At 50.7% G+C, this 26,679-nt stretch overlaps 1 protein-coding gene across 1 annotated transcript; it reads right to left on the bottom strand.

Moving 5' to 3' along the window:
* Positions 1–1,665: 1,665 nt before the first annotated feature.
* On the bottom strand, positions 1,666–26,679 carry LOC112107283 (tyrosine-protein phosphatase non-receptor type substrate 1-like). Its single transcript, XM_026652674.2, has 9 exons — positions 26,614–26,679; positions 26,382–26,472; positions 12,624–12,965; positions 9,749–10,063; positions 8,798–9,148; positions 6,255–6,368; positions 4,473–4,494; positions 3,600–3,639; positions 1,666–2,247 (listed from the first exon to the last, which is right to left on the bottom strand). The coding sequence occupies exons 2-9, from the start codon at positions 26,461–26,463 to the stop codon at positions 1,990–1,992; spliced, it is 1,524 nt and encodes a 507-aa protein (XP_026508459.1). The 5' UTR covers positions 26,464–26,472; positions 26,614–26,679; the 3' UTR covers positions 1,666–1,989.

Raw genomic sequence — 26,679 nt, 5'->3', positions numbered from 1 at the left:
CCGCCCTCCTTCCAAGGAATGGTACCATAAGTCCCATGTGTTCCCTTTAATCCTGCTGAGGAAAGGAGGGCAGTGAAAGGGCATTCGGCCATCACACTAACTGGGCAAGGGGGCCACATTCAGGCCTGGCGTAAACAGGTATAATCCACTGCCTGGAGTGCCAGCTGCCTAGCCCAGCTCTTCTTGGCCCTGCGAATCTTGAAACCTGAATCCTAGGGATAAGGTGAAAATTGAAACTCTGCATGATCTGCAACCTCCCATGTAGAAAATCAGGAAGACGGCTGCTTCTGAAATGCCACTTGTGGCTGCATTTCAGCTTCGTTTGCCACTTTTCTTTGCTAGGCCGGTAAGTCTACCCGGCAGTGGGGAAGGCCGAGAAGTCAGAAATCCGCACCCCTCCCCGCAGCGCTGATAGAGGGTTACTTGCTTACCGAGACTTCACTTGACAGGGTTGGGGATTATCACACTGACTCTGACACTTAGTTTTGCACGTCTCATCCTAGTGATGAACACACAGCACTTCACCCATGGACGACACACAAGCATTGGCTTTTAGCTCTAAAGATTAACAGTTACATGTCAAACAGTCAAAACATGGTGACGTTGTTCTCCGGGGGATGCCCTCCCCTGTGCATCAAGGCTTTCTTCTTCCTTCCAGGCACTGGGGCCGGGAGTGCTGGATGACCTGGCCTGCAGGAAGTGCTGAAAGGCAGCATAGCCCTGGGAGTAGCCTGTGCTCTGGCAGTAGAGGTTGGCTAGCCTCTTCCCCCACCCCGGCTAGCACAAGCTTCTGTAGGAAGCCCGTTAGTCCCAGTCTCATGAGGATAAGCTCTGTGGTTGGCAATGAGGATGCTCTGTACCAGGGGAACACAGGCCTGGGAGCGGTGGTGCCTAGTAGCTCACGACTAGTGTAGCTTGTGATTGGCTCCAGGGTCGGATCAAGAATCTCCGCTCTGCCCAGGGAGCTCCGCAGGCTGCGTTCCCCAGCCTAAGGTGCTCTGGTGCTGAGAAACGGCCTCACTTTGTGATCTGATTGCAGAGCATGAGACACACAGCCTGGTGCTCAACCCTCAAGGGCACGAGGGGGTCACTGGTCTTAACATACTGCCCCAAGGATGGGATGATTGGGGAGGGGGAACCTCAGGTGGAAACTTAAGGAATTACTTACGACACACTTAGTTTGGAGGAAAAGCTGTGCCTAAAATGAGCAGTCTCGTTCAGACGCGGGTTCTGGAACAGGAGGCGGGAGGAAGTCTGAGCGGAAGAGGGAGTAGTCGCTCCGGATCAAACAGTGTCTGCTCTTCACAGAGGGACTCCATCAGGCAAGCTAGTTGGCCTATGTTGCCTTGAGAACAGCAGTCCAGAGCCTGCTGCCAGACAGCTCTCTGCCACTAAGTTATCTCCCAAAATGGCCTCCTCTCCTTTAGGTGGTTGATCTGAGGCAGCCTGGCTGGTTCTTCAGTGCACACGATGTCCTAAATTGGCTGCAGAGAAACTCAGGTGTTCACTAGACTGACACAGCCCTTGTCTGGAGAGGTTACGAGGTGGACTAGGCCACTGCACCAGCGAAGCACTGAAAACAGTCTGTCTGCTTAACACGTGTGAAAGCAAACTCGGTGCACCGAGCGAAGGACCTCTCCAGTCTGGTGACAAATCACCAGGGGAGGGGGGGGGGGAATAGCAGAGATACTGGTCCAGAAATAAAGCTGCACTGTGTGAGGGTCTGAGTTCAGTCTGGGCCTCTCCGGGCCGGGTGTGGAAGTTGGTATTCACTCAAGTGAGGACACAGTGGCATGGGGAGGCTGCCGCACGCAGTGTGAAGCATTCCAGCCCCGGAAATGCAGCGACCATAGTTTGGCACACACTTCCACTGTGCTCCTGGTGCCTCCATTGAGAGCCAGTGCTGGAGGACCAGGGCTCCACGTCCAGCTAGGGGCCTGCCAGACTTCACCGAAAACCCAGTGAGCCCCGGACTGCTTTTAGCCCTGATCATTTCCTTTGGATTTGGACGCTGGCGTACTCTGAGATGGCTTCCTCGGGCCGGGGGGCAGGTCTCTTGGGTGCCTTGTTGAGGTGGACCATGTCCAGGTCAGCGTAGGTGAGATTGTCTTCAGTGGCTGCCGGCTGGCCGGTCTGGATGCAGGCGTACTCCGACTGCGGGCTCATCTCCACGAACCGGCGCGTGCTCTTCTTCTTCTGCTTGTCGAAGTTCAGGTCTGCGTAGGTCAGGTTGTTGGGATCAGAATCCTGAGTTGGGGGAGGGAGAAAACATGGCGTCAGTAGGGAGCTGTCTCACCTACAGATGGGATATGAAGCCGTTCATCCTGAGTTAAGAGCCCGGTCTGGTGGCTATTGCAGGAGATTGTGGCAAGAGCTAGATTCTACTCCCAGCTCTGCTGCTGACTGATCCTGGGCAAGTCACTTAGTAGCCCAGTGCCTCAGTTTCCCCATCAGTGAACTGGGAATACAACTACTTCATTAACGACTAAAGTGCTCTGAGGTCCTTGGATGGACCCTGCTAGGGCAGCACAAATATGATGTGCTCGAACCTAAAGTCCCACTGCCTGAGACCTGGGGTCTGTGTGGATGAACTAGTGGTGCTGGATCCTGAGACAGGTGTCCGTCCCCCTTCCAAAACCAACCCCTCAACTATGGGCATCAGCTGCCAACTGGCTGGCTTGTTCAGCAGGGAACAAGGACGGAAATGGCTCTGGAGACTGATCTGCCATCCCGGGCAGGGTTAAGGCATGCTGGTGGGACAGTGTGGGGTCAATCTAGCCAGCAGCAGTGCAAGCTGGACCTGTTGCTGGATAACTCGGCTCTAGAACTGTCATTCAGGCTCCTGGGGACACTGGATAGTGTTTCAAGAGGGGCGGAGAAGCACGCTAGTCCACGGGGCCCGAGACTAACCGAGACACTCGCTTGCTGCCTTCAGGCTTCTCCGGGCAACCGAGCTGCCCTATTACCATCCACGGCAAGAATTCTCCCTTCAGTCTGCTGGCGAACGATGCTCGGAGGGAAGAACCAGCTGGCAAAACCGAGCCAGAGACTGCAATCCATTGCACCCCTGGAGATCTGGAGATGCTCCGCTGGAGTCCACAGAATTACTCTAGACTTGCAGCGGTGGAAGTGAGATCATGGTCTGGGCTGCTATGTCCTGAATGGATGAGGTCTAACCAGTGTTCGGCCAGCTGTGTGCCTACGTGAGCGTGAGCATGTGGCCGAGCTGGAGCAGGGGGGATAGAGCTCCGTTCTGATCGGTAAATTACTCCTAGCCGCATCACAGAATGCAAAATAACTCTTCCCTGGCTTATTGTACAGCTGGCTCTAGTCACAATAGATCCAGACTTGTTCTTTGGGGAGGGGTGGGGATGAGGAGAAGAGAAATTCAGTGCAATGGAGGCAGCTTCCCTATGCAATTTAGAGAGGGAGCGAACTGTCTCTCTCCCTTCACCCCAGCCACAGAAGCAGGCTCGCATAGCTGAGATTCTGAGCACTTAATAAACTGCCATGATTTTAGCCTGACACTTGGTATTTTCATGGTATCTTCTGTCGCTCCCCCCTCTCCGGTTCCCCAAAAGAAGCTAGTTGTTACGCACCTGGGGAGCTGTGCTGGAGCTCTTCTCGGGCTCGTGTAGCCTACCGAAAAAGCAACAGAACAGAGTCAAACACTCATTGTATTTTAAAACAGTAGCACTGCTGGGTGACTAAGTTTTGCAGAGGATTTTTCAGGTTCGGATGGTTGAGGACTGACTGACGGTTGATCGCAGGACAGAGGGGAGAACTATTGGATACCAGTGTGTGATAACGGAGAACTAACCGCACTCTGCAGAGTTTATCCTCGCACAACACACAGACGTAAATAGCCAGCTGGCCATAGGATGAAGATTTGGATTCCCCCAGGCTGCCTGTGTGGGGCATGGACAATAAAGAACAAGTGGCAGGTCTGCAGCTCAGTTAATGAATGTGAGGGCGTACGCTCGGCCAGGAACCTCCATTCAGCAGTGCTATGGGAGAACCATCTCCAGTGACGTCTGCTTGCTGGCTCGTAACTGTTTGTACAGAGAGCGACTTCGCTGAGCCGTCTCTGGGTGGTCACTCTCGAACAGTCGTGTGCTGTAACAGGCTGAGTCATGGCTCATGAGCTACTCTTGCCTTTACAATGGCTCTGGGGTATTCGACCCCGCCATGTCACTAGAGCTAGAGACCAAAGTCTCCATAGCATGGTTCTCCTCTTCCATCCACTAGTGACTGAGCATCACATCAACCGCCATGTACAGGCGAAGAGCTTTCAAAGTGAAGTGAAGACCATCCTAAACCATAGGGATTCAAGTTACAAACTTGGAATCTAGCTAAAACTTGACCCATTTCATCCCTGGTGTCAACACTTTGACTTCATTAGCTCCTGTGGCTTTAAATTCCCTCACTGATTACCCAACAGTTCAATGAAGAAAGTGGAGATCGGTGCTTACCTTACAGAAGGGGAGCTTTTTCCTGTTAAAAAAGAGAAACACAACTTAAAAAACCTTACTGTAATAATCCCTCCTCCCCACAGCATTTCATGTTAGTTTATATTGTTTTAGCTCCTTTGCACACTATTTACTTTTTTTCTAACTTTTTTGGTGGAAGTTGCTAGATCAGGTTTTCCAGAAACCCAGTAACAGCAACTTCCTGCAAACTCTGCTGAACGTATTGCAAAGCTCCTTTCCTTTCATTGCAGGACAAATCTTTGTGGGTGGAGTCTAAACCTTTCCTATTTTAGGAGTGTCTTTTGCAAGACACAAATTGCATCAAATACAATATTACGGACAGCCTGGAGGGTTTCAGAATGGGGCTGTTTTATGAAGTTGAACATGGCAGCATGCTAGAGGAATGATGGGAAAGGAGTCAGAAGCCAGTAACGGTATCAGAGTTCTGAGAAGGTCTTATTGCTCTTGCTGTTTAAAATGTTATCAGATCCCCTTGATGAGATTATCCCCTGGTAATTCACCTCCCCTCCCCTCTTATTTTTGGGATGAATCTTCCAGTGCCTTCCAGGCACAGTACTGGCAGCTGTGATTCCTCCAGCAACTGGCAGAAACTAGAGGGGGGATGGTAGCAGTGAGACTTTTCCCATTTAGCCTTCCATCAGACAAGAGGGACAACCCTACTGAGAAACCCTGAGATCACAACCAGTGCTGATGTTTCAGTGATGTATTAATGGGGTGCTGCATTGTTAGGCAAGAAGATACTGCAACAAACCAGTGCCTGAAACACCCTGAACTTACAACAAATGTACAAACACGCCTGCATCCCCACACGGGCTGATCTGGACCCTGTACAATCCCTTGTTGGACTAGCTGGTTGCAGCACCTGGAATGAGGTCTTTAGTTCACGACCGGGCAGAACCAGTGACGTTTATAGGAGTGGTATTCCCTCCAGGCTGGGAGTGGAACAAGTGGTGCAGCTGCACTGGTCCTTCCCACAGTGCAATGCTGAAGTTATCCAAACACCTGCTCCTAGCAGCTGTACTGGGCTCTATGGGATAGGTGCTAGAATCTATGGGATAGTGTTAGAATCTTAGTAGTACCCATATGTTCTAATGCATGGGAGTGAGAGTGTCTCCATCCAAAATGGGGTTGCCCCATGGACATGCTAAGCCCATTGCCAAGACAAACACTGCAGCCCATCCTTTCATGCAGTCAATGCTTTCCTTGCTTGGTGTCCATACAGCAGTGCCCTCTAGAGAGGGCGTTAAACCAAGGGCCCTTTTACTCCTCATCTGTCCAGGAGGAAGTCAAATATCCCCTGGGCATTTTTTTTTGAGAGCACTAGTAGAGAAACCTGGTGTCCTGGTCGGCATTCTCCCTCAACTACAGCTTTTAAATTCCCATAACTGCCCTTAGAATCTATAGTCATTGCCCCTACATCTGTCTAGCTTGCATCTTAGTAGAGGGTTTCAGGGTCCCTAGAAGCTATACAGAACTAAACGAGCAATTTAAAGAAAAGAATACAAAGTGTGACACACATGATTTCCATAATGCATACCTTAAATCTATTCCAGTGGCTGTTACCCTAAAGCTATAACTGACTTTTCCCTATAGCTGTGAGTGAAATTCTCTTCCACTTTCCCCAGGTGAACGCTAACCAGTTCGGTTCATCCCATCCCCCCTGATGCTGGTGCGTTTGTAAAGCACTGCCTGCGTGTATGGGAAGAGAGTGATCTAGCCAGGGCACCCCTTGGCAGGCACCCACAGGAAATCATTCATTTTTACCTTTGCGCTGTCGTACTCTGATGAGATAGATGACGGCGATTACCAATACAACCAGCACTGCACAAACCACTGCTACTGCTATGTAGATCTTTTCATCTTCAGATAAGTAATTACCTGTAACGAGAGAAATTCAGAGATCATAGGAGGCCAGTGTCAGAATAGTCAAACAGAAAAACTCCTCGCCAGACTGAGTGAGTTAAATGCAGAACATCTGGGTGTATATTTATAGATAAAGGTGAGCTAGGCCTCAGGAGCCTAAGGGAGTTAGGAGCTCAGCTCATGGAAATTCAGACTCCCTTTGGCCTCTTTGAGAATCTCAACCACAGCTCAGGTCTGAAGTTTGGTAGAAATGGGAACTTCCCCGGAGTTTGATTGTGCAGACCGGGGATTCCTGCTCATAGCTGCTGTAGAGATGACAGGCCTGTTCTGAAGGAGAGCTCTGTGCATCTTGAAAGCGTGTCCATTTCACCAACGGAAGTTTGGCCCAATAAAAGAGATTCCCTCCCCCACCTGGTCTCTCTCAGGCCTAGTCTGTGGGGTTTAGGGGAGGATTCGGAATCCAGTTCGCTGGGTGCTCTCAGGTGTGTGGATATAGTTACTGCAGTTGGCTGAAGTTTTTCTGGCAAACAGTGAAGTCACCAAAACGTGTGTGTGGTTGGGTTCTTTATACCAAAAAGACTTGTGAATTCAGGCCAAATTCAGCAAATCTTTCAGTGGAAACAACTAAAATGGCTTGTTTTGGCCATTTCAAAGTCCAAACTTGGCTCTTGTTTTATTTTGAAATGGTGTTTTGTTTAGATGTTTAGCTAAAGTTTTGTTTTACATAGAAAAAAGGGTGAGACACCCAAAACAAACTTCCATTTTGGGTCAAAATAAACAGTGTTTTGAGGGTTTTGGTTTTTTTAAAATTTTTGCCCCTGCAGCAAAAAATCCATTATTTGGTCAGCTCTAATAATGACCAGTCTCAGCCCATCTGCTGAGCGTATCTAGTGAAGACCAGCAACTCCAAGTTAACGTGTTTCCCATTGGACTGTTCCATAGCTATAGAAAAGGGGCGGGGGAAGCCTTTGGGTCTTGGTATAACTTCTGGCAGCACTAGACAGCAATCATTCCCCCCCCCAGAATGGCACAGCACACACTATAACTGTTCATCTCAAGCAACAGTGGCTGGAGAGGAATATGGGAGAGACCCTTAACCCACAGATGCACACCGTGTAGAGGTTAAGTTATGTCTTGGGATACCAAGGAAGGAGGAAGACTCAAGAGGCAAGTGATCAGCTGTGCAGAATGTTCATAGTGAAACCTCTGACAGGCTGAACGAACACTGAATTCAAGCCCCCAGGCAACACACAGGGGCTGGTTCATCCCAAACCAAACACATGGGTTCAGTTACTCAACTGAATCCTGCTGCGTTTGCCCAGCTCTGGCTGGCAGCTGTTTGCATAAGATACTAGCTGGCCACGTGGAACCTCATCCTCAGCTCTGCAGGAGTGACCATGTCCGAGCCCCTCTCCAAGGGACAGTCACGCCCCTGCAGGGCTGCTGAGATGATCTGCCCTGGGCACAGAGTGCAGCCAAAGTGATACTTCCTGCCCTTAACCTTCCCCCTCCCGCTCCGCCCCCGGGCCCCAGGAGAGCAGAGCTGAGGGATCATCCTGGAATAAAAGAGTGGCTGTTACACTGAGGGGCTCCCCTGGCGGAGATGGGCTAATATGGCCCCTGGGTTCCGCAGACCAGACCTGGCATTTCCCAGCAGTGCGGGGGGGTTCGACTGCACATTTACCTGGAGTAGGAGTAGGCCACCCCCCTGCCAGCAGCTACGGCAGCTCTTTCTGGAGGGGCCCAGTGAGAAGAATCAACCCAACACCTGAACCCCCACCCAATGTACCCACCTGGCCAGTCACCCCCCCACTGCACACCCTGGTGCACCTGGCACTTCATTTTTGTTGGGGGCAGCGATCCCTGGGGTAGAACAGAAATTTAAATAAATAAAAAAGATATAAATTATGGAGATATACCTATTTCATAGAACTGGAAGAGACCCTGAAAGGTCATTGAGTCCAGCCCCCTGCCTTCACCAGCAGGACCAATTTTGCCCCAGAACCCTAAGTGGCCCCCTCAAGGATTGAACTCACAACCCTGGGTTTAGCAGGCCAATGTTCAAACCACTGATCTATCCCTCCACCCATAAATTTCTCCCTCTTCTCCCCCCCATCACCCTAAAATCCGCAGCCCCTCCAAACAGGTGTAGTAGGTCTCAACCCAGGTCCCACTTTGCTGCAGTCTCGGTGGGAAGCGCAGCTCCCCGGTCAGTGTCTGGGCTGAGCTAGGTTTGTTCCCTGCCCTGGTACCAGCCCCCAGTGGGGAGGGGCATGTGGCTGGGATGGGAGGAGAGCAGAGCTGAGCGATAATCCTGGAATAAAAGAGTTGCTGTTACACTGAGGGGCTCCCCTGGCGGAGATGGGCTGAAATGGCCCCTGGGTTCCGCAGACCAGACCTGGCATTTCCCAGCAGTGCAGGGGAGGGTTCGACTGCACATTTACCTGGAGTAGGTGAAGTGGGACCTTTGCCTGGCTCAGGAGATGGCTGGGAGAGTCTCAGCGTCGCGTTGGCACTGACGGGGGGCTGGGAATCGTGCACAACCCGACAGGTGAACACGGACTGATTCCTCTGCTCAGTTGCGTTGACCTCCAGGGAGCTCTGGAGCGTGTATGTCCCGTCTGGATTCTCAGCCAGGGGGGAGGGTTTTCCCAGATTCGTCTCATTTCCATTCTCTAGCCAGGTGAGACTCGCGTCCTTCGGGTAAAACCCCTCCGCGCGGCAGGTGAACGTCACAGACTCGTTCAGTGCGACGGGTGCCGCTGGGTCAGTGCCCACTCGCAGCCTGGGGGGAACTGAGAACACAGATATCCTGCGCTCGGCATCTACAGACATTCTCCTTTTCCTGCTGAGTTACAGGGAAATTCCGGGGCTGGACAGACTGACCTTCCCTCTGACCCCATGTCCCACTTGCCATGTGATATTTTTCCGAGGGCAAAGAACTTGGCTATCTCTAAGTTGCCTTCCCACGTGTGAGAGCCTTGGCCTCCTCACAGGAATAAACCCAGGGGAAGGCGAATGTTTTAAAAGGAGCAGAATGCAAAAACCCAAATCTACCGTGTCCCCAATTTCCCTCCCCTTCCCCCTGGAAAACCCCCTGACAGACCCAGCTTGGGACATTAAAATGGAGAGTGGTGTCTTACCAGGGTTTAAACAAAGTCAAACATCTTCCCCACCCTACCCTCCACTGGGCTGCAGTAGGGGATGTGCCAGCCCAGGGCGAAGAGTCTCAAAGTTTTAAGGGCACAGGACAGAGTCCAGATCTGAATCTGGATTTCAGTGACTCCCCTCTTACCCCCCTGACCCTCCACTACCCGGCCCAAAGGCTGAAGGAGCCATCTCTGCCCCTCCTCAGTAGCGGAGCCCCCAATCACCAGCCCCAGCTGGGCTCCTACCTCGCAGGGCATCGCTGAGGTTGTAAGTCGCACGCAGGGGAGCCGGTAAGGTGCTGTGCTCTATCTGACAGGTGAGCTGGGAGCGGGCGTCTCCTGCGGTCAGGCTCACCCCCACGGTGCTGGACATGCTGTAGGAGACGCTCTCGTGTGCAGGGAGAACCCGGGGCTGGGGGGCTGGAAGTTTGGCCCCATTTTTGAGCCAGGTCACAGTGATGTCTCTGGGGGAGAATCCTCCTGACGTGCAGGTGAAAGTCACTGGGGGACCCGGCTCTGCTCTGCTGGGGGGGCCGGACACGGATGGGGCCGACGGTCTGGCTGCAGGGAGAAGTGTTTATCAGCCAGATCCCTCTGTGACTGAGAGCCCCTCCCCCCGCCCCACGGGACCCACCTCCCCACGGGGACAGCCTGAGATCGGGGGAGCCACAGCCCCTGTCCCTGAGCAAATGCAAAGGGCTGGGGTGTAGGGAGGTTAGTCATGGGCAGAGGTGCTGAACAATGTATATAGTGGGGATGCTGAGAGCCATTGAATCAAACTGTAAACCCTGGATAAAATGGAAACCCCTTCAAGCCGAGGTGTGTGTGTGTGTGTGTGTGTGTGTGTGATATCACCCCTAGTTCCAGCACCTATGGTTATGGGTGGGAAATAGCCTCCACTTCTCCCCCAAAAAGCGGGGCTAGATAAGCGCCTTAGACTGCGATCCACAAGAGACCCACGCGAGGCGGGGAGCTACCTGAGCTCCTGGGAGAAGACGGGGACAGGCCTGTGTGGTAGGCCCCAGCCCTCTCGTGGTGATCGGTGCCTCAGTCCAGCTTTCAGGGGGTGCCCAGCTCGACGACGTGATCCACGAATAGGAACCCCCAGCCTGGAGTCCGGCAGCTGAGGCACCCTAGGTGGTTGTGGCGTGAATGAGCCAGGCAGGTGTGTAACTCCCCACACAACAGCTGGAGGTGGTGATGGGGGTGTGTCCCCCTTAGCCTGGGGTTAGAGCGCTCACCTGGGGTGGGGTGACCCAGGTTCAATTCCTCTCTGCCTGAGGGGGAGCTGTTCCACTGTGGATAACTAGTCACGGAGCTAGAGAGAGAGGAGGAGGCTGGAGCCTGCTGGTTTGGGCACCCAGGTTGGAGGTGAGAGCCCAGGGTCCAGATCCCTGCTCCAGTGACTCTCTGAATGCACAATGGGGCAGCTTCAACAGAAGGACTGAGGGAGCCCCCCGGAGGGTCCCTTAGGTTGGGGGGTTAGAGTACTCTCTTGGGGGGGGGAGACCCCTGTTTAACTCCCCTAACAAAGGGGGGAATTGAACCTGGGGTGCGCACATCCAGGTGAGTGCTCAAACCAACAAGTTTAAGGGGAGAGGCGCTGCCTCCACCTCCTTCTCCTCAACTTTGAAGGGGACCCAATACACTGGGTGGTCTCTGAGCACAGCTGCCAGCTCAGCCCCTGCACATGAGGCAGGCAGGTGGGTGCCCATTTCCCCAGTTTGTGAATTGCTCTGGGGATGAGGCATCTGAATGGCCAAGGGGAAAACTAGAGGCCTCGGGAAGTTCTACCCTGAGTTCAGGCGCCTGCAGGGCTTGGGCGTTCTGTGGGTCACAGTGGACCCTACATCTGGATTGTGGTGCCTAAACCCAGCCTAAAGCCCCCAAGTCTGGGGTGTAGGCAGCGGCGGCTCCAGGCACCAGCGCAGCAAGCATGTGCTTGGGGTGGCACCTTGGGGCGGGGCGGCGCTCGGGTTTTTATTTATTTATTTATTTATTTATTTTGGTTCATTGGGGCAGCGCTGGAGGGTTTTTTTGTTTTCACGGTGCGCTCGGGGGGGTGGGACTTCGGGCGGCGCAGCGCTCAGAGGGGTCGGGGGCTGGCACGGTGCTCGGATGGGAGGGCGGGGGCTTGGCGCGGCGCTCGGATGGGGGGGCGGGGGCTTGGCGCGGCACGGCGCTCGGAGGGGGGCGGGGGCTTGGCGTGGCGCTCAGAGGAGGGCGGGGCTTCGGGCGGTGCGGCGCTGGAGGTGCGGGGGCTTGCGCGGTGCTGGGGGGGTGGGGATTTCGGCTGCGCAGCGCTGGGGGGGGTTCGGTGGCGCGGTGCGGCGCTCGCGGGGGGGGTGTACGGCGGGGCGGCGCTCTTCTTTTTTGCCTGGGGTGGCAAAAAAGTTAGAGCTGGCCCTGCGTGCAGGATTTACAGTTTAGTTCAATGGCTCTCAGCACCCGCACGATACACATTGTTCCAGCCCCCCGGTGCCTCAGTACCCTTGTGAATCTAGCCCCAAATGCCTCATGACTCATTCATGTACCCGAGCTCAGGCTGGGGCACTGAGCTTCAGGAGAAGGAATTAAACGAGTGGGGGAGGGCAAAGACCCCCCCCCCGGATTGCGTGTGGGTGCAGTTCAGTTGTGCACACAAGGAGCAAACTAGGGCTGGATGCTCCTGTGGGGCCTCCCCCCAGCTCTGTACAAGGCAGGGGAAATGGCCCCGCAGGTGGGATTCGAGTCCCAGCCTGGTACACTGGCATCACTGGGGTGATGCCCAAATCAGCCTGCCAATGCCAGCAGCACCTGCATGTTTGTAGGGGAGGATCAGGGAGGCACTAACCTGTCTCCTCCCACCAGGCCCCCCTCCTGGGGCTCATCGCAATGTGAAGCCATCTTCAGAGGGCCAAGGTAGGAACAGAAATGGAGATTTTTGCCTGGTGCCCAGATCCCCCGCCAGGCCCACCTGTCATGGGGCAAATCTACACCAGGCTGCTTCAGCGCCAGTCTAGGCGAGTCCCATGGGAAGCGCAGCTCCCCGGTCAGTGTCTGGGCTGAGCTGGGTTGTTCCCCGCCCTGGTACCAGCCCCCGGTGGGGAGGGGCGTGGGGCTGGGGGGAGCTCGCACTCACCGCTCACAGTCACGGCCGTGCCAGCACCGGATCTGATCTCCTCTTCGCCTCCCAACCCCGTCTTAAACTTCACACAGCGATAGATCCCGGCGTCCTCGGGGCGGGGGTCACTGATGCGGATGGTGAAGTCTGTGTCAGAGCCACTCACAGCCCGCGTCACCCGGGGGAATGATCCCTTATCTTCATAAACGAGCTGGCGGCCACTGCCCGAGTCCTTGAACCACTTCACGGGTCCTACTGGAACCTTCCCAGTCACAGAGCAGTTCAGAGTGAGAGTCTCTCCCGCTGACACCGACTCGGCGCCCTGGGGCTGCAGCAGCTGGAACTCCTGGGCCCCGGCCCCTGGAACAAAACCAACCATCATCCAGCTCTTTCTTTTATTCGACACACTCCTTGCCCCGGGGGCAGGACACAGCCAGTGACTCTATTACAGGGGGTGACCTTTAGAGTAACATGCAGCACAATTCCTCCCGTGTCCAAGGGCTGAGCCCATCACGTCTCCTTTCAGCAGGAGCTTACAGCATTGCCCTGCATTATAGCAATGCCCAGAGCCATCTCCCCATCGCTCTGGGGCTGAGCTGCTGCCTGCAGACGAAAGATATGGTCGAGCTTAAAAATACCGACCAGGTTTATCAGCGTTGACTGAAAATAGCGGGGCTGGGCCAAATCCACTGGCCAATGCCCCAACCAGGGGACTCTGGGCCTGTTGGTATCACACAAACAGTTCCCATCTTCACTACCCAGGTGATAGGCACCTTATATTTACCCTAAAGAGTTACACACCTTCAGAGTCTGTACCCCTTTAAATTGCACACACAAGGAGGTAGAAATGTCAGTCTAGACAAACCAGCACAACCACAAATTGTGGATTATTGCCCTGGAGAAACTAACATTTAGTCTTACATTTATATGCATGACTTGTCTTTGGGTATCTAAAAGTGCCTTATTCCTTACCATACAATCCCAGGTGGAGATGGCTTTATCTCTTACTACCTGTTAGGTCATGGTGTTTTCTTGTTTGTTTGTTTAATTAATTAATTAATTAATTGTGTGTGTGTGTGTATATATATATATATATAATATGTATGTGTGTGTGTGTGTGTATATGAGAGACAGGAACCCACAAAACAATGGAAGTTACAGCAGTGCTACAGCATCACAAATTCTTCTGTATATTACTGATAGTCATTACTTGATTTCATTCAAGTAATCCCCCTGGGCTGAGATGTGGTGGACATTCCTGGTCATGATCAAAGAAGGGATCTACAGCACTGAATACACTCCCAACCCAAAACATGGCTGAGTAATTGGGCTGGGCCACCTTGAAAAGTTTCAGTGGTTCCTCGCAAGGCCTGTCAGCAATAATCCCAGCCTGATATATGGGGGGCTGGTTTGGGCTTTGCCCTAGTTCAGGGGTGGGCAAACTATGGCCCGGGGCCATATCCGGCCCGGGGCCATATCCAGCCCTTCAGATGTTTAAACCTGGCCCTCGAGCTCCCGCTGGGGAGTGGGGTCTGGGGCTTGCCCGGCTCCACGTGCCATGGCTCCGCGCGGCTCCCGGAAGCAGAGGCATATCCTCATTCCAGCTCCTATGCGTAGGAGCAGCCAGGGGGCTCTGCACATTGCCCCCGCCCCAAGTGCCGCCCCTGCAGCCCCCATTGGCCAGAAACTGCAGCCAATGGGAGCTGCAGGGGTGGCGCCTGTGGACAGGGCACCATGCAGAGCCACCTGGCCATGGCTCTGTGTAGGAGCCAGAGGGGAGACATGCCACTGCTTCTGGGAGCTGCTTGAGGTAAACACTGCCCAGAGCCTGCACCCCTGACCCCCTTTTACCCTCTGAACCCCTCAGTCCCAGCCCAGAGCACCCTCCTGCACCCCCAACCCCTCATCCCCAGCCCCACCCCAGAGCCTGTACCCTCAGATTGGGCCCTCACATCCCAACCCCCTACCTCAGCCCAGAGCCCACTCCTGCATCCTGAACTCCTCATTTCTGGCCCCATCCCAGAGCCCGCACCCCCAGCTGGAGCCATCACCCCTCCCACACCCCAACCCCCAATTTCGTGAGCTTTCATGGCCCGCCATACAATTTCCATACCCAGATGTGGCCCTCAGGCCAAAAAGTTTGCCCCCCCCCGCCCTAGATGTTAGGTAGGTGTAGCTTCCATCCAACGCCCATTGCCCAGTTATTTATACTCTGCTGAAACTATTCCATTTAAGGTCCTCCAGCCCCCAGTTGTACAGGTTTGAGCTCAGTGCAGGAGGGTATCTTGTGTGGAGAGTAGTTATGTCACTTGAGTTACACCTGCTGTAGCAGGTCTCAGCCCCACATGTTCTACCCAGAGGTCTGAATGGTGAAGGGTGGGGGGGGGGAGATTCTTCCAGCCACCACATCCCTCCCCCCAGCTCCTGTTGCCCCCAGTCTCTGTAAAGGGCTCCCATGAAGAGATGTCCTCCTGGCTCCAAACTCCGCAACAGCAGTAGCAGTGCTGCTGAGTTACTGGTAAACTCCCTCCTGCAGGACGGGGAGGAGCGGGAGTGAGGTGCCAAGCTGGAGAGTGACCTCATCCTGGTAACGAATGAGACATCAACAGAGCAGCCAAACTGATGCCATACAAAGTGCTGCCAAATGCAAACTAAAGAAAATAATTGTCTCCTAATCAGGCAGTTAGTCACCTTACGGGTGTTTTTTGTAACGATATTAGGAAAATAAACTCCAAACAAGTGTGACTTTCCTGGTGACTGTTTAACGTGATCAGTAGAAATGGCTGGGGTTACAGTTAGAGGGGATGTAAGACTCACTTTCGTACTGACCTTTTCTTAATGGGTGACAATGTTCTCAGCTATACTCTCCTGCCAATCCCAACCTGGCTCTGATGCTGCAAAGAAACTAGTTTAACACAGGGGAGGTCTATTCCTTTCAGTGGATCTCGTTAAACTTCTTAATTGTGTAATGAATGCCCAGGGTGGGCACCTTAGAAATGGATCTTGTAACAACAGATGCTGGTTTTACTTGTGAACCACGTGGCATTTCCTTCATGGGCCTGACAGTCCTCTTCCTCCCAAGAACTCCATTGCATGGCTCTTAAATGATACCGGCACAAGAGAGGCGACTCAGGCCCCTTATCTCTATGGTGTAATTGCTCTAATGATTCTGTGCTCTGTACGGAGCTTCTTTGCTCTTAAGTTTATATAGGGGGAGTATAAAATACTCCTGCTCACTGGAAACTAAGCCAGTTGGGGTTACACCAAAACTTTCACTGGGACACCCTGATTAGACCAGTTGTGGTAGCATGGAGTCCCGGGCCTGCGTCACGTACCATTGACTTTGTGGCAGTACGTGGGCATGGAAGTCCCTGCTAGAGGAACTGGCAGCAGGGTCAGACCCTTAGCGAATAATAATAATAATCGTTAGCATTTACAGCGAGCTTTACAATTCCAATGCCCTGTACAGAGATTAATGTATTGATCCCTACGTTAGCCCCATGAGGCAGGTTGGTGTGATCTCTTCTCTATCCGCAAAAAGGGCCATTTAAAAAAACACCCCACAAACTTAAGAACATAAGAAGGGCCATACTGGCTCAGACCAATGGTCCATCTAGCCCTGTATCATGTGTCTGACAGTGGCCAGTGCCAGATACTTCAGAGGGAATGAACAGAATTGGGTAAGTGATCCAACCCCATCATCCAATTTCAGCTTCTGGCAGTTTGAGGCTTAGGGATACCCCAAGTATGGGGTTGTATCCCTGACCATCCTGGCTAATAGCCATTGATGGTCCTATCCTCCATGATCGTAATTCTTTTTTGAACCCAGTTATACTTGTGGCCTTCACAACATCCCCTGGCAATGAGTTCCACAGGTTGACTGTGTGTTGTGTGAAGTACTTTCTTTTGTTTATTTTAAACCTGCTGCCTGTTAATTTCCTCAGGTGACCCTTAGTACTTGTGTTCTGTGAAGGGGTGAATGACACATCCCTATTCACTTTCTCCACACCAGTCATGATTTTATAGACCTCTATCCTATCCCCCCTTAGTCGTCTCTTTTCCAAGATGACAGTCCCAGTCTTATTAATCTCTCCTCTATGGAAGCTGTTCCAGACGCTGCATCATTTTTGTTCCCCTTCTCTGCATCTTTTCCAATTTTAACGCAAGAGACAAACTATTATAATTAATACAAATACAAGAATAGGTCTTATTTCCTGCATTTAAATCTTTATCTTTACTTGGCTTCTATTGAATTCAAATACTGAATCTTAGACTAGCAGACCTGGGTAGCACCACTTGGCACTAAGCAGATGTGATATTTATGCCAATTCTTCCCAATTAGCCAGAAGTTACTACCATTCCCTGCTAATAGGCTAAGTCACTTCCCTAGAAGACATCCCAATAAAGCAGTTTCCCAATTAATCCGAGTATGCTGTATTAGTTAATGCAAGTGGGCACTTTTGCACAGAATTCTCCACCTTGTGAGCCTGAGTGCTCATTTGCACTTGCCTGCCAAGGCTGTGGGTGTGTGTCCACATGCATGTGCAGAAACCAGTATTGGCACTGGTTAACTATGTGGGAACTTTGTCTGAGGTCTCTGAAAATGTCCTGAACGTTCCAATTTACCTTCCAAAGGGAATAATGATGATGATAAAGCAGCCTCAGATGAAACTTCATTGTTACCCTGACCTGTCGTGCTCAGCTGACTGAAACACTGCCTGGTTATCTAAAGTAAATTAAGTGCTGCAATACCTAGGCAGAATAAGGCAGGCAAAGTGAGCGCTCAAGACCACGAGAAATAATGAAAAGTGCTATAGTCAAGACCTGTAGAAGCAGCAGCAGGAGGAGCAATATAGGTAGAGATGCTCTGTAACCTATACAGATATTTGATGTATTAATTTTGGCAACACTTGTCATGCCAATATAGATATTGAAACTGAACTGGACAAGATTTCTATCCAGGCCATTGCTTATGGTTACATTTTTAAACGCTGCATGGAGGGAAGTGTAATATAGTTGCAGAGCTTCTGTGGATGTTAATGGCACTCACAGCTAGAGTAAATCACTGCATACCATATTATTATTGGGAGTTAATAGAGGGCACTGTAACAAATGGTGTTAAGTTTAACCAAACGTGTAAATAGATAGTGCTTGTGGAAATGCTTAGTGTTAGCTGTGATGCACTTTTTTAAAATGCTGAGCATTTCTCTGGTAAGCTCTCTTCTCTTTGCCTGAATCCAATAATAGCCTTTAGTGCAGCAGCTGCATACAGGGTATATCCCTGCCAGAAAATTAAAGACTTGGACTCAATATTGCCCTGTGAAGAGTTCCCTTTGCATTGCTCCAGTGGTGCAAAGGGATCTTACAACTGCTGTAGAGACCAGATGATTTTCTCAGATAGCCTAAATCCCAACTGAACGCCAACCACTTTCCCACCATGGTGTCCAATATCAAAATGCTTCAGAGGATGGTGCAAGACACCTCCTACTGGACAACTATGGAATGACTTGCCATAGGGGAAGTTTCTCCCTAGACCCCGTTAGTTAGTGGCTGGTTGATGCCCTGCCACAAGGTATTTTTTTATCACTTATAATTTCTTATCCCCTATAATGTAACCCATTAATGTTCTCTTCATCCATATAAATTCTCAATCCTTTGACACCTGAGAAATTCTTGACATCAATTATTTCTTGTGGCAGTGAGTTTCACAGATTAATTGTGCGTTGTATAAAAATCTCAGTTTTAAGTTTGTTGCTTTCTGGATTCTTTGTTCCTTTCACAGATAAGTCCTGGGTTTTGATGTGACTCAGAACACCAGGACACTGAAATTTTCCCCAAAATAAAATGGGGCTGATACAGCATCAGCATTTTGATCCTGAGACACAAGTGTGTCCAAAAGGACATTTTAAAGGTGAAAACCCCATTTCAGGAGGAGCTCAGTGGCATTTCAGAATGTGCAAGCTCAGTCGAGTCTCCATTTCATCCACCCGTGAGTGGTGTCAGTCTAACAACTCTGGGCTCATACAATGTTAAATGTTACTTTGTCCCTGAGTTTCTCAGATACCCATTTACAGCAGTGTCCCACTCTGGAGCATGTGCCTGGTGTGTGAGAGAAGTTCTCTAAAGGGCAGGGAATTGCTTAGTAGAGAGACTGGGCATGTGTGAGCAGTGAGAGGAGAACATTAATCTCCACTGGACATAACTGTGAAACAAGGCATCACACTCACCTTCTAGACACAGACGTGCCTCCATTAGTAGCACTGATCGATTCCTGCCCCAAAGCAGCCGAGCATTCACAGACATTTGAACGTGCGAATGTGGGTGAGCTGTACTTGTACCAAGGGTCAGAGAGCCAGGTCTAAGCTCCGCGTTTGAGAACTCTCTCCAGAAGCGACTCTGTTTGGCTCAGCACGGAACGAGTGTTCCTCAAACCCCACAGCAGAACCTGGCACAAAAGCTGTGAAGAGCTGACGCAGACGAGCTCTGCCTACTGGCACCTTATCTCTGAATGTAATAGATACAGATCGAGCATTCCTGTAACAGAGCCCACTAAGCAACCCAGATAAGGATCTGACCACATTGGTCATAGCTCAGACTGCACTCAGACACAGCTACTTGGGTGCATAGGAGAAGGGAAAGTTAAACTTCTGCTCTGCACCCAGCCAGTACATCTGATAGTCTAATTTTTCTCGGTGCCTCAAGCAAGGCCTGTGCGACCCAGGAAGTAAGAGATCTAAAAGCTTCCTGCAATATTGGTTCTCGTTGCTGCTTCCTGAGATTTAGAGCTCCAGCAGCTTCTCCAAACCCTCCTACACTCTCCCAGGAAATAGAACCAATAGCGTGTGACTTCTGATCATCTGACCAAACACAACAGCTCAGATTTTGTCTAGAGAATCCTTGCAGCAAACCGATCCATTCAAAGAGTATAAAAAGATGAAATTCATACAACGACCCCGTCGGAGGAAATCACGATCATTTCGGTAAGCACGAAGAGGCCAAGCTCATCAAGTCAGCTGTTTACCACGAATAATTCATTCAGCTCTGTTGCAAACACAAGTCTTGTTAGCTCCGGATTTAATTTTTGTAAATTACTGCAACCGACCAATAGCCTTGAAACACAGGGGACAGATGATAAGGGAAAAAATCCCGCATCTCTCCCAGCTAATTTGCGGTTCTGTTCCTCATTTGGGTTTTTATCTTACCTTTGTCAAATAAGACCTCCTTTCCCTATGCATCTCCATAATGGGTGACATCAGCTGAGTTTCCCCTGTTGACAGTCACTAGATTTTAGTATAACCCGTTGGTGAGGGTACGTTACAGATCCCTCTCTGTGTCCTATCCACAGAGGATATAAATCTCTAGAGTACGTTGGCTTTTAGCTCTGGAGATCTCTGGTTCAATCCCCTGTTTGTGGACCAAGCTGGTGGCCATCACATAAGCTCTTGAGGCATGGAGCTAGGGTGTCCTTGGTGGATGGCTCCCTGCCATGGAATTGGCGCCAGAGTCATTGCGCTGGGCTTGAAGGAATTGTGACAGGGTTGTTGTCTTGACTACTCATTTGCTGGACTCTGGGCTCAACTCTGGATGTGATTTCCACCTGGCGGGCTGGGACAGAGGACTGGGAGGAATGGCTCGTACTGCTGCCTAATGCATGCAAGGCTGGCTGATAGGTTTAGATATATACACTGTTCCCAGAAGCCATGAGTGCACAATTATTACACAGAAGTAATATTAAATATGGGCCTTGGCACGTTGAGCACTGATTGCTTTGAAAATGGGCCTAATTGGCTAGCAGAGCTGTTCTCTTCCATGATCACTTGGGGATAACAGGAAAGCAGCTTCCGCTGGAAAAATAAGGGCTCCCATCGTATTGCCAATATATTGGCCTCACCTTTGGTATTAGAACTGCTTCGTGAAAGAATTCTAGGACATTCTTGTCCATCTGCCCACTGCAATCCTCACTAGAACTGCCCAGTCCAGCAAGTCTCACTCAGGTACGACTCACAATGTTTTCAGTGGGAGTTTGCCTTGGAGATCCTTCAGCCCTATCGAGGTTCCTATACTGACACTCATCACTGTAACATCTGAGCTTCTTGAGGATTGGGCCCTAAGGAGAACGTGATGGAGGGGAACTGAATGCTCGCTACTGCGGGTGATTTATTTCTCCAACAAAAGTTCACTGAGAAGATAATTATCCTTCTGCATCATGCTCACAACAGCAATGTTTGATTAAATTACATCTACTAAAGAGGGAGCAGTTTCCAACATTAACTGTCTGAAACAACCTCACCCTGGTCTTATCAGACAGCAAAACAAAGTTCTGCTCTGTCCAGAGGAAGATCCCGGATAAACTTTCCCAGTAGGAATGAACCTGTCAATATCAGTAGCCCTAGGCAGAGGGAGTGTGTAGGCTAGTAGAATGTACAGTGTGTAATGGATGTGAGAGAGCTCTCTCCTTCCTCCTCCCTCTCGCCATCTGTCGATCTCTCTGAAAGGCAAGCACTGTACCCAGAGAGGAGGAAGATGGGGGAAGTGTCTGCTCTGGAATCCTGGGGGGTCTGAGGAGCCTCAGGAACAGATATCAGTGGGTCTGGATTTGGTTCAGCCAAGTTGTGTGTATTATTCATCGGTTTCCATTATGAATGCAGGCTTTCAGAGGTACAGAATCTGATCTCAGTTACACCAATGTAAATCTGGAGTAACTCCATGGATGTGAATGGAATTACTTTGCATTTACACCAGTATAACTAGGAGAGGAACTTGGGCCATGAACTGTTACTGTTGGTCACTGTTGTTGAAACCCACTATACATAGTGTCCAGTTAGGATGGCATTTCCCTCCCTGGCAGCCCCGCACCTTCAAGCTAGTCAGCATGTATAGGAAGTGGCAGAGTACTAGAGACTTTCTTCTGTGATCCTGGAGCTCAAGCCCGTCTGTGTTTTGAAGTGAGGATCTGCAGGCAGGTCGTCCGTATCATGCACTGGCTCTTCCAACCCTATTCTTGTAACGTGTGCACATCCGAATGGCTGTCAGCTTCTAACAGAAGAGGAGTTTGTGGTTAATGAGTCTGTTCATTGTTGTCGAGTCCAACTGGTGACACGCATTCTGCCACAGGTCGGCCAGTTGTGTTGTTGCAGCTGGTGAGGTCAGTGCACTAGATGTGGCTGTTTGTTTCGGATGGAGCTGGCACTTTGAGAAGAACCATCAGTGTAACTGTGACACAAACAGCTTCACCCCATCGCTGCTGCCGGCTGCCCCTAGTTCATCTGGCGGCTTTGGTTTCCGAGTCGTCTCTGTCAACACTGCCCAGCTGTACGCGCTTTGGGAATATATTTCAAATGTTGCTTTTGCCCAACTTGTATCAGCCCTTCTCCCCCATCCTCCCAACTCAGCCACTTCTCCATAACCTATGATGACCTGCTGGTCCGTAGATCAGACATAAGCGACTGCTGATATTAAGATTTACTGTAATGGCTCCGAAGCATTTGCAGGATGGGCACAGCACGCAAGCGTCTGCCATGATCGACCATGCTAGCATTTCCTAGCTTCAACTAGGGGTATTTACATCACACATCTTACAAGTACACAACTATCACTGGAGTCGCCATACAAAATGGGCCTACCTCTCAGCATGCCTATTGACATAGTGGGCTAATTAATTCCTGGTACAATTCTAGCGATGTCAGCGGAGTAACTCCAGGGATGCATTTGGCCCAGTATTAGTTCAGAAACAGCTTGAAATGCCAAGACCCATCAGTGGGGCGAGTCCCTTCCCCCTCATCACTATGAAAAAAGAGGAAGCTGAGCTGAAAAACCCTGAAGAGACATGCATACTGCAGCATACGAGCAAGAAAATGCAAAGTTTAGGCTGAAACTCCATTCCCTGCCACTCTTCAGTGACTGGGTATTTTCTCTTCCTCTACTTATTTTCCCCACAATTAAACCCCCTCCCCATTGTCTCCCCAAGGCAAAACACAAGCACTGTTACAGGTGAGCTTCTGAATCCACCGGTATTACAATGGGTTTAAAATCAGACAAGAATTCACCCATCCCCTTCCATGAAGGCTCCTACTACACAGCACGGAAGCACTGAGTGGGAAGGTTTCAGAAAGTTTCTTCTAATAGTCTGTGCAACACAGCTCCTGACTCAGACGCTGATCATGTGACACACATACTGTACAGTGATCAAGATCATGAGTTCCTTCTGCCGCATCACACACATGGAAAAGAGATCATTTCCACAGCCAACTTCCACAAACGAAAGACAAGCTGTTCCTCTTGGAACAAATCACTTCCCAGGCACCGCATTGAACAGTTTCTTAGAAAACCCATTTTCTTAGGAAACTGGCAACTTGTGTTTTAGGACCCAATCCTGCAAGGTGCTTTAAAAATTAGAATTAAGGATGAGTTAAGGAGGGTTAAGTGTGTGCTGATCCCCGCAGGATTGGACCCTTAATGCTCATCTGCTGCAATCTACTTTACCATGATGTTAAATTTCAGGGTTAGCGAAATGTTGTTTTTAAAAGCACTACATCTCATCACGTAAGGCAATAGCCTTGTAAGTGTGGAAATCCTCATACCGCCGGCCCAGAACTTGTACAGTGTAGAATTCATCATGGGAGGGGGGAAGTGGCGAAGGCTAGAGTGAATTACGATGCGCCTAGCCCAGCAAGGAGGCAGCAGCATGCATAGCGTCCCATGGCACGTGCTCCCCATCGTCTATCCTTACCTTGATTTTTGCTTGGCTTAGGAGAGCAGTGAGTTTTTTGTTATTTGTGGTTTAAAATTTCCGGTTTGGTGAGTGATTAATTTTTTCCTTCTCCCCATTTTCGAGTAACTTGATGCTAAGTGGGTTGGAATGGGTTAAGGTTTAATTGCAGGCGAGCTGCAGCGCTTGCCTAAATTCTTGCCCACAAAAATAGCTTTTCTTCAAAAGCAATTTAAAGTAACACTGGAAGGAGCATTGTGAGCGTTACTCAGAGAAAGGATTTCACATGCGTAAAGAAATCTGCAGCTGGGTTGAATATTTGCAGTCAGCGTCACTGTCATTTGTTGGAATGAGACAATTTCAACTGGAGCAGGAGTCCAAAAATAATTCACTAGGTACAATGCTTAAAATTCCCCCCCAATGGGGATACCCAGTTAAGAAAATGAACAGGTGCCTGCTATAAATGAGCATGGAATTTGCAACTCAGAAAAAGGAAAAGAAAGCCACAGATATATTTACACAGCGCTATATGGAGCCCCAGACAGCGTCTGGTGGGTTTCAGGAAGGGTGTATTTCACGTGGGTGACATCAGCAGGAAGTGTGTGTAGTTCACGAGGGTAATGTCATCTGCTTCAACAACTCTTACTTGTGACCCGCTGTCTCCCCAGCACTGCCAGAACCACAGAAACGTTTATCTGACTCTCCTACACAGGGAGAACTTAGAGGAATGGGACCCGGAGCTCAACCAGCCCACTTGTTCAGGAAAATCGGTGTCCGAGAGGTGGGGGGAAGTCATGGCTTTGATTTGGCAAATCTCTAATTCGAAGGCAGCTTTACCAGTGATCAGCCAGTGCCACTTTTTTGCAGGAAAGAAATATTCTGGGTTGTTGTGCCTTTTCCCCACCCCCTCAGAAACCTCTTTGTGGCAACCCTCCCTGGAACCCATCAACCTTAGACAGCAGTGGTCAGTCAGCATGGAAAGAACCCCACATACACCTCTACCTCGATAGAACGCTGTCCTCGGGAGCCAAAAAATCTTATCGCGTTATAGGTGAAACCGCGTTATATCGAACTTGCTTTGATCCGCTGGAGTGCGCAGCCCCGTCCCCCCGGAGCACTGCTTTACCACGTTATCCGAATTCATGTTATATCGGGCCACGTTATATCGGGGTAGAAGTGTACATTTTCACCTGAAAATTTTGCCCTTATTATTGATACACAGAACCCCTCTTGGTAACTGACAGCCTAGAGAGCTTCTCTCTCTCTCTCTCTTTTTTTTTTTTAGTCGATGGTCAATGGCATTTTCTGGCTCATGGACTGGCATTAGCGGTGATTGGACATTAGCAGGAGCTGGTTACTCCAACATCTTTCCTGTGAGGGCTTCCAATGAAATGCAGGCCTTGACTTTGGTCGCACTGTGGCCTTAGATGAATTAGAGAAGGCAGGTTAACCAATTGCTTAATCTTGAGATAGAAATAAAATTACTGACAGCATTTCAGCTGCAAGCGAAGCACCATTGAAAGCAGCCGCCGCAGGGCTCATTTCCTGGTGGAGGAGGGAGGTTTACTGACACTGAGGGAGGGAAGGGAGTGAAGAGAGGGAAATGCAAACGGCAGGAAAAATAAATAAATACTTCAGATGCACCACAATCACACCTTTCATCATAGATCTCAGAGCCTTTTGCAAGCATTAAACAAATCATCTGGCAGAGCCAGGAGCCCTGATTGGTGCTCAGATACCATGGGGCGAACACCGTGTAAATGCCTAGATTAGGCTCTGTCTACACTAGCACTTTTGTCGGCAAAACTTTTGCCGGTCAGTGGTGTGGAAAAAAACATCCTTCTGACGGACGTAAATTTCACCGACAAAAGCACCGGTGTGGACAACGCTATGTCAGCTGGAGAGCTGCTCCCACCAACAGAGCTACCGCCCCTCGTTGGAGGTGGTTTAATTGTGCTAGCGGAGGAGCTCTCTCCCGCCGGCATAGAGCAGCTACACAGGAGAACTTACAGTGGCAGAGCTGTGCCACTGTAAGGTCCGGAGTGTAGACATAACCTAGACAGGGTCAAACGGAGCTTGGCGTCAGTGTGTGCAACTTTCCTTGTGATGCAAACTTCATGTTGGGTGTAGTTTGACTAGAAAACTGATGCCCAGTGGCAGAAGTTACCCTGATTTGACGTTCAGTGATTGTGCAAAGCGAGTGAGATTTGCACACCACGCAGTGCAGGAAGGAGGTTAAGGACCAAGAAAAGCAACTACCAGCAGTGGGTAAGAAAACAGCTATTTTACAACTGTGCCCATTTTACAGCCTCCTACACGGGCTCATGAAAATTAATCTGGAATAAGATAGGGTGTGAATTGAAAGCAGATTAGCTATTCATGATTAACTCTTATTCTAGACTAAAAGCATCCACACAGGGTGTTAATCAGGAACAACTTCCTCTGCAGACATGCCCTTAGTTGCTCTTCTATCATGCTGACCGTTGGTGTGTAAATGACACCCATTCCGTACATTGCCTGAATGGCAGATTTGTGCAGTTTTGACAAATTCACCATGTACACCCATCTGCTGACGAGCTCGCATCGGCCCTACGAGCGATGTGCCAGTGCAGACCTGCTGAATTCAGCCCCTAGTGCCCCTTTTTCACCAAGGCAAGGAAGAGGTGTTTACCTTGTAGCAGAATCCATGGATCAGAGCAAATCAAACAAACCACAGCCATGAGCCAAGTTACACGGTGGAATCCTGGGCTTCCCAGAACCCAGGCGGAACGAGGGGGCCAGAGCCCGGGCTACCACCACCCATAGCAGCCCAGTTACAACCCCCTCGCCCCTTTAATTCACATCTATGGCCCCCTCCCCTGCAGTAGTGCTGCGGTAGTTAAAGGTCAATACGCATTTATATTGTGCAGCAGACACTCCTGGCTGGAAAAGGTTTCTGCAGGGGGAGGCTGAGGGGAACCAGACACCAGGGAAAGGAAGAGAGGGGGGCGGGGGCCAGGATCCAGACAGGACCCAACAATCATTGTGCCAGGAGTACCCAGCAGCAGGTGAGAGGCAGCAGCACTTACCTTGCCAGCCGTGCAGGGCGAGGAGCAGCAGCCAGGGCAGCCAGCAGGCAGGGCAGCGGGAACGGCTGGCGACAGCCTCCATCGCTGGCGCCTGGCAGGGACAGAAAGGAGAAGTGCTGCGTGAAGAGCCGGGGCCGGGGCCGGGCAGCGGCAGGAGGAAATTACGCTGGGGCCCCAGCCCGAAAGGAGGAAGAGGAATCGGGCCGATCCTGCCCGGGGAGCTGCCACTCACCTGCGGCAGGCGCTGGGTTCTGCCCCGGCGGGGTCCAAATCCCGGGCGCGGTGACCCCTGCGAACC

The sequence above is a fragment of the Terrapene carolina genome, unplaced genomic scaffold (genome assembly GCF_002925995.2).
Source record: "Terrapene carolina triunguis isolate 2854851 unplaced genomic scaffold, T_m_triunguis-2.0 Scaffold130, whole genome shotgun sequence".
Classification (NCBI taxonomy): Eukaryota; Metazoa; Chordata; order Testudines; family Emydidae; genus Terrapene; species Terrapene triunguis.
The sequence above is the reverse complement of the archived record's forward strand: the minus strand, read 5'-3'. Positions and strand labels throughout refer to the sequence as shown.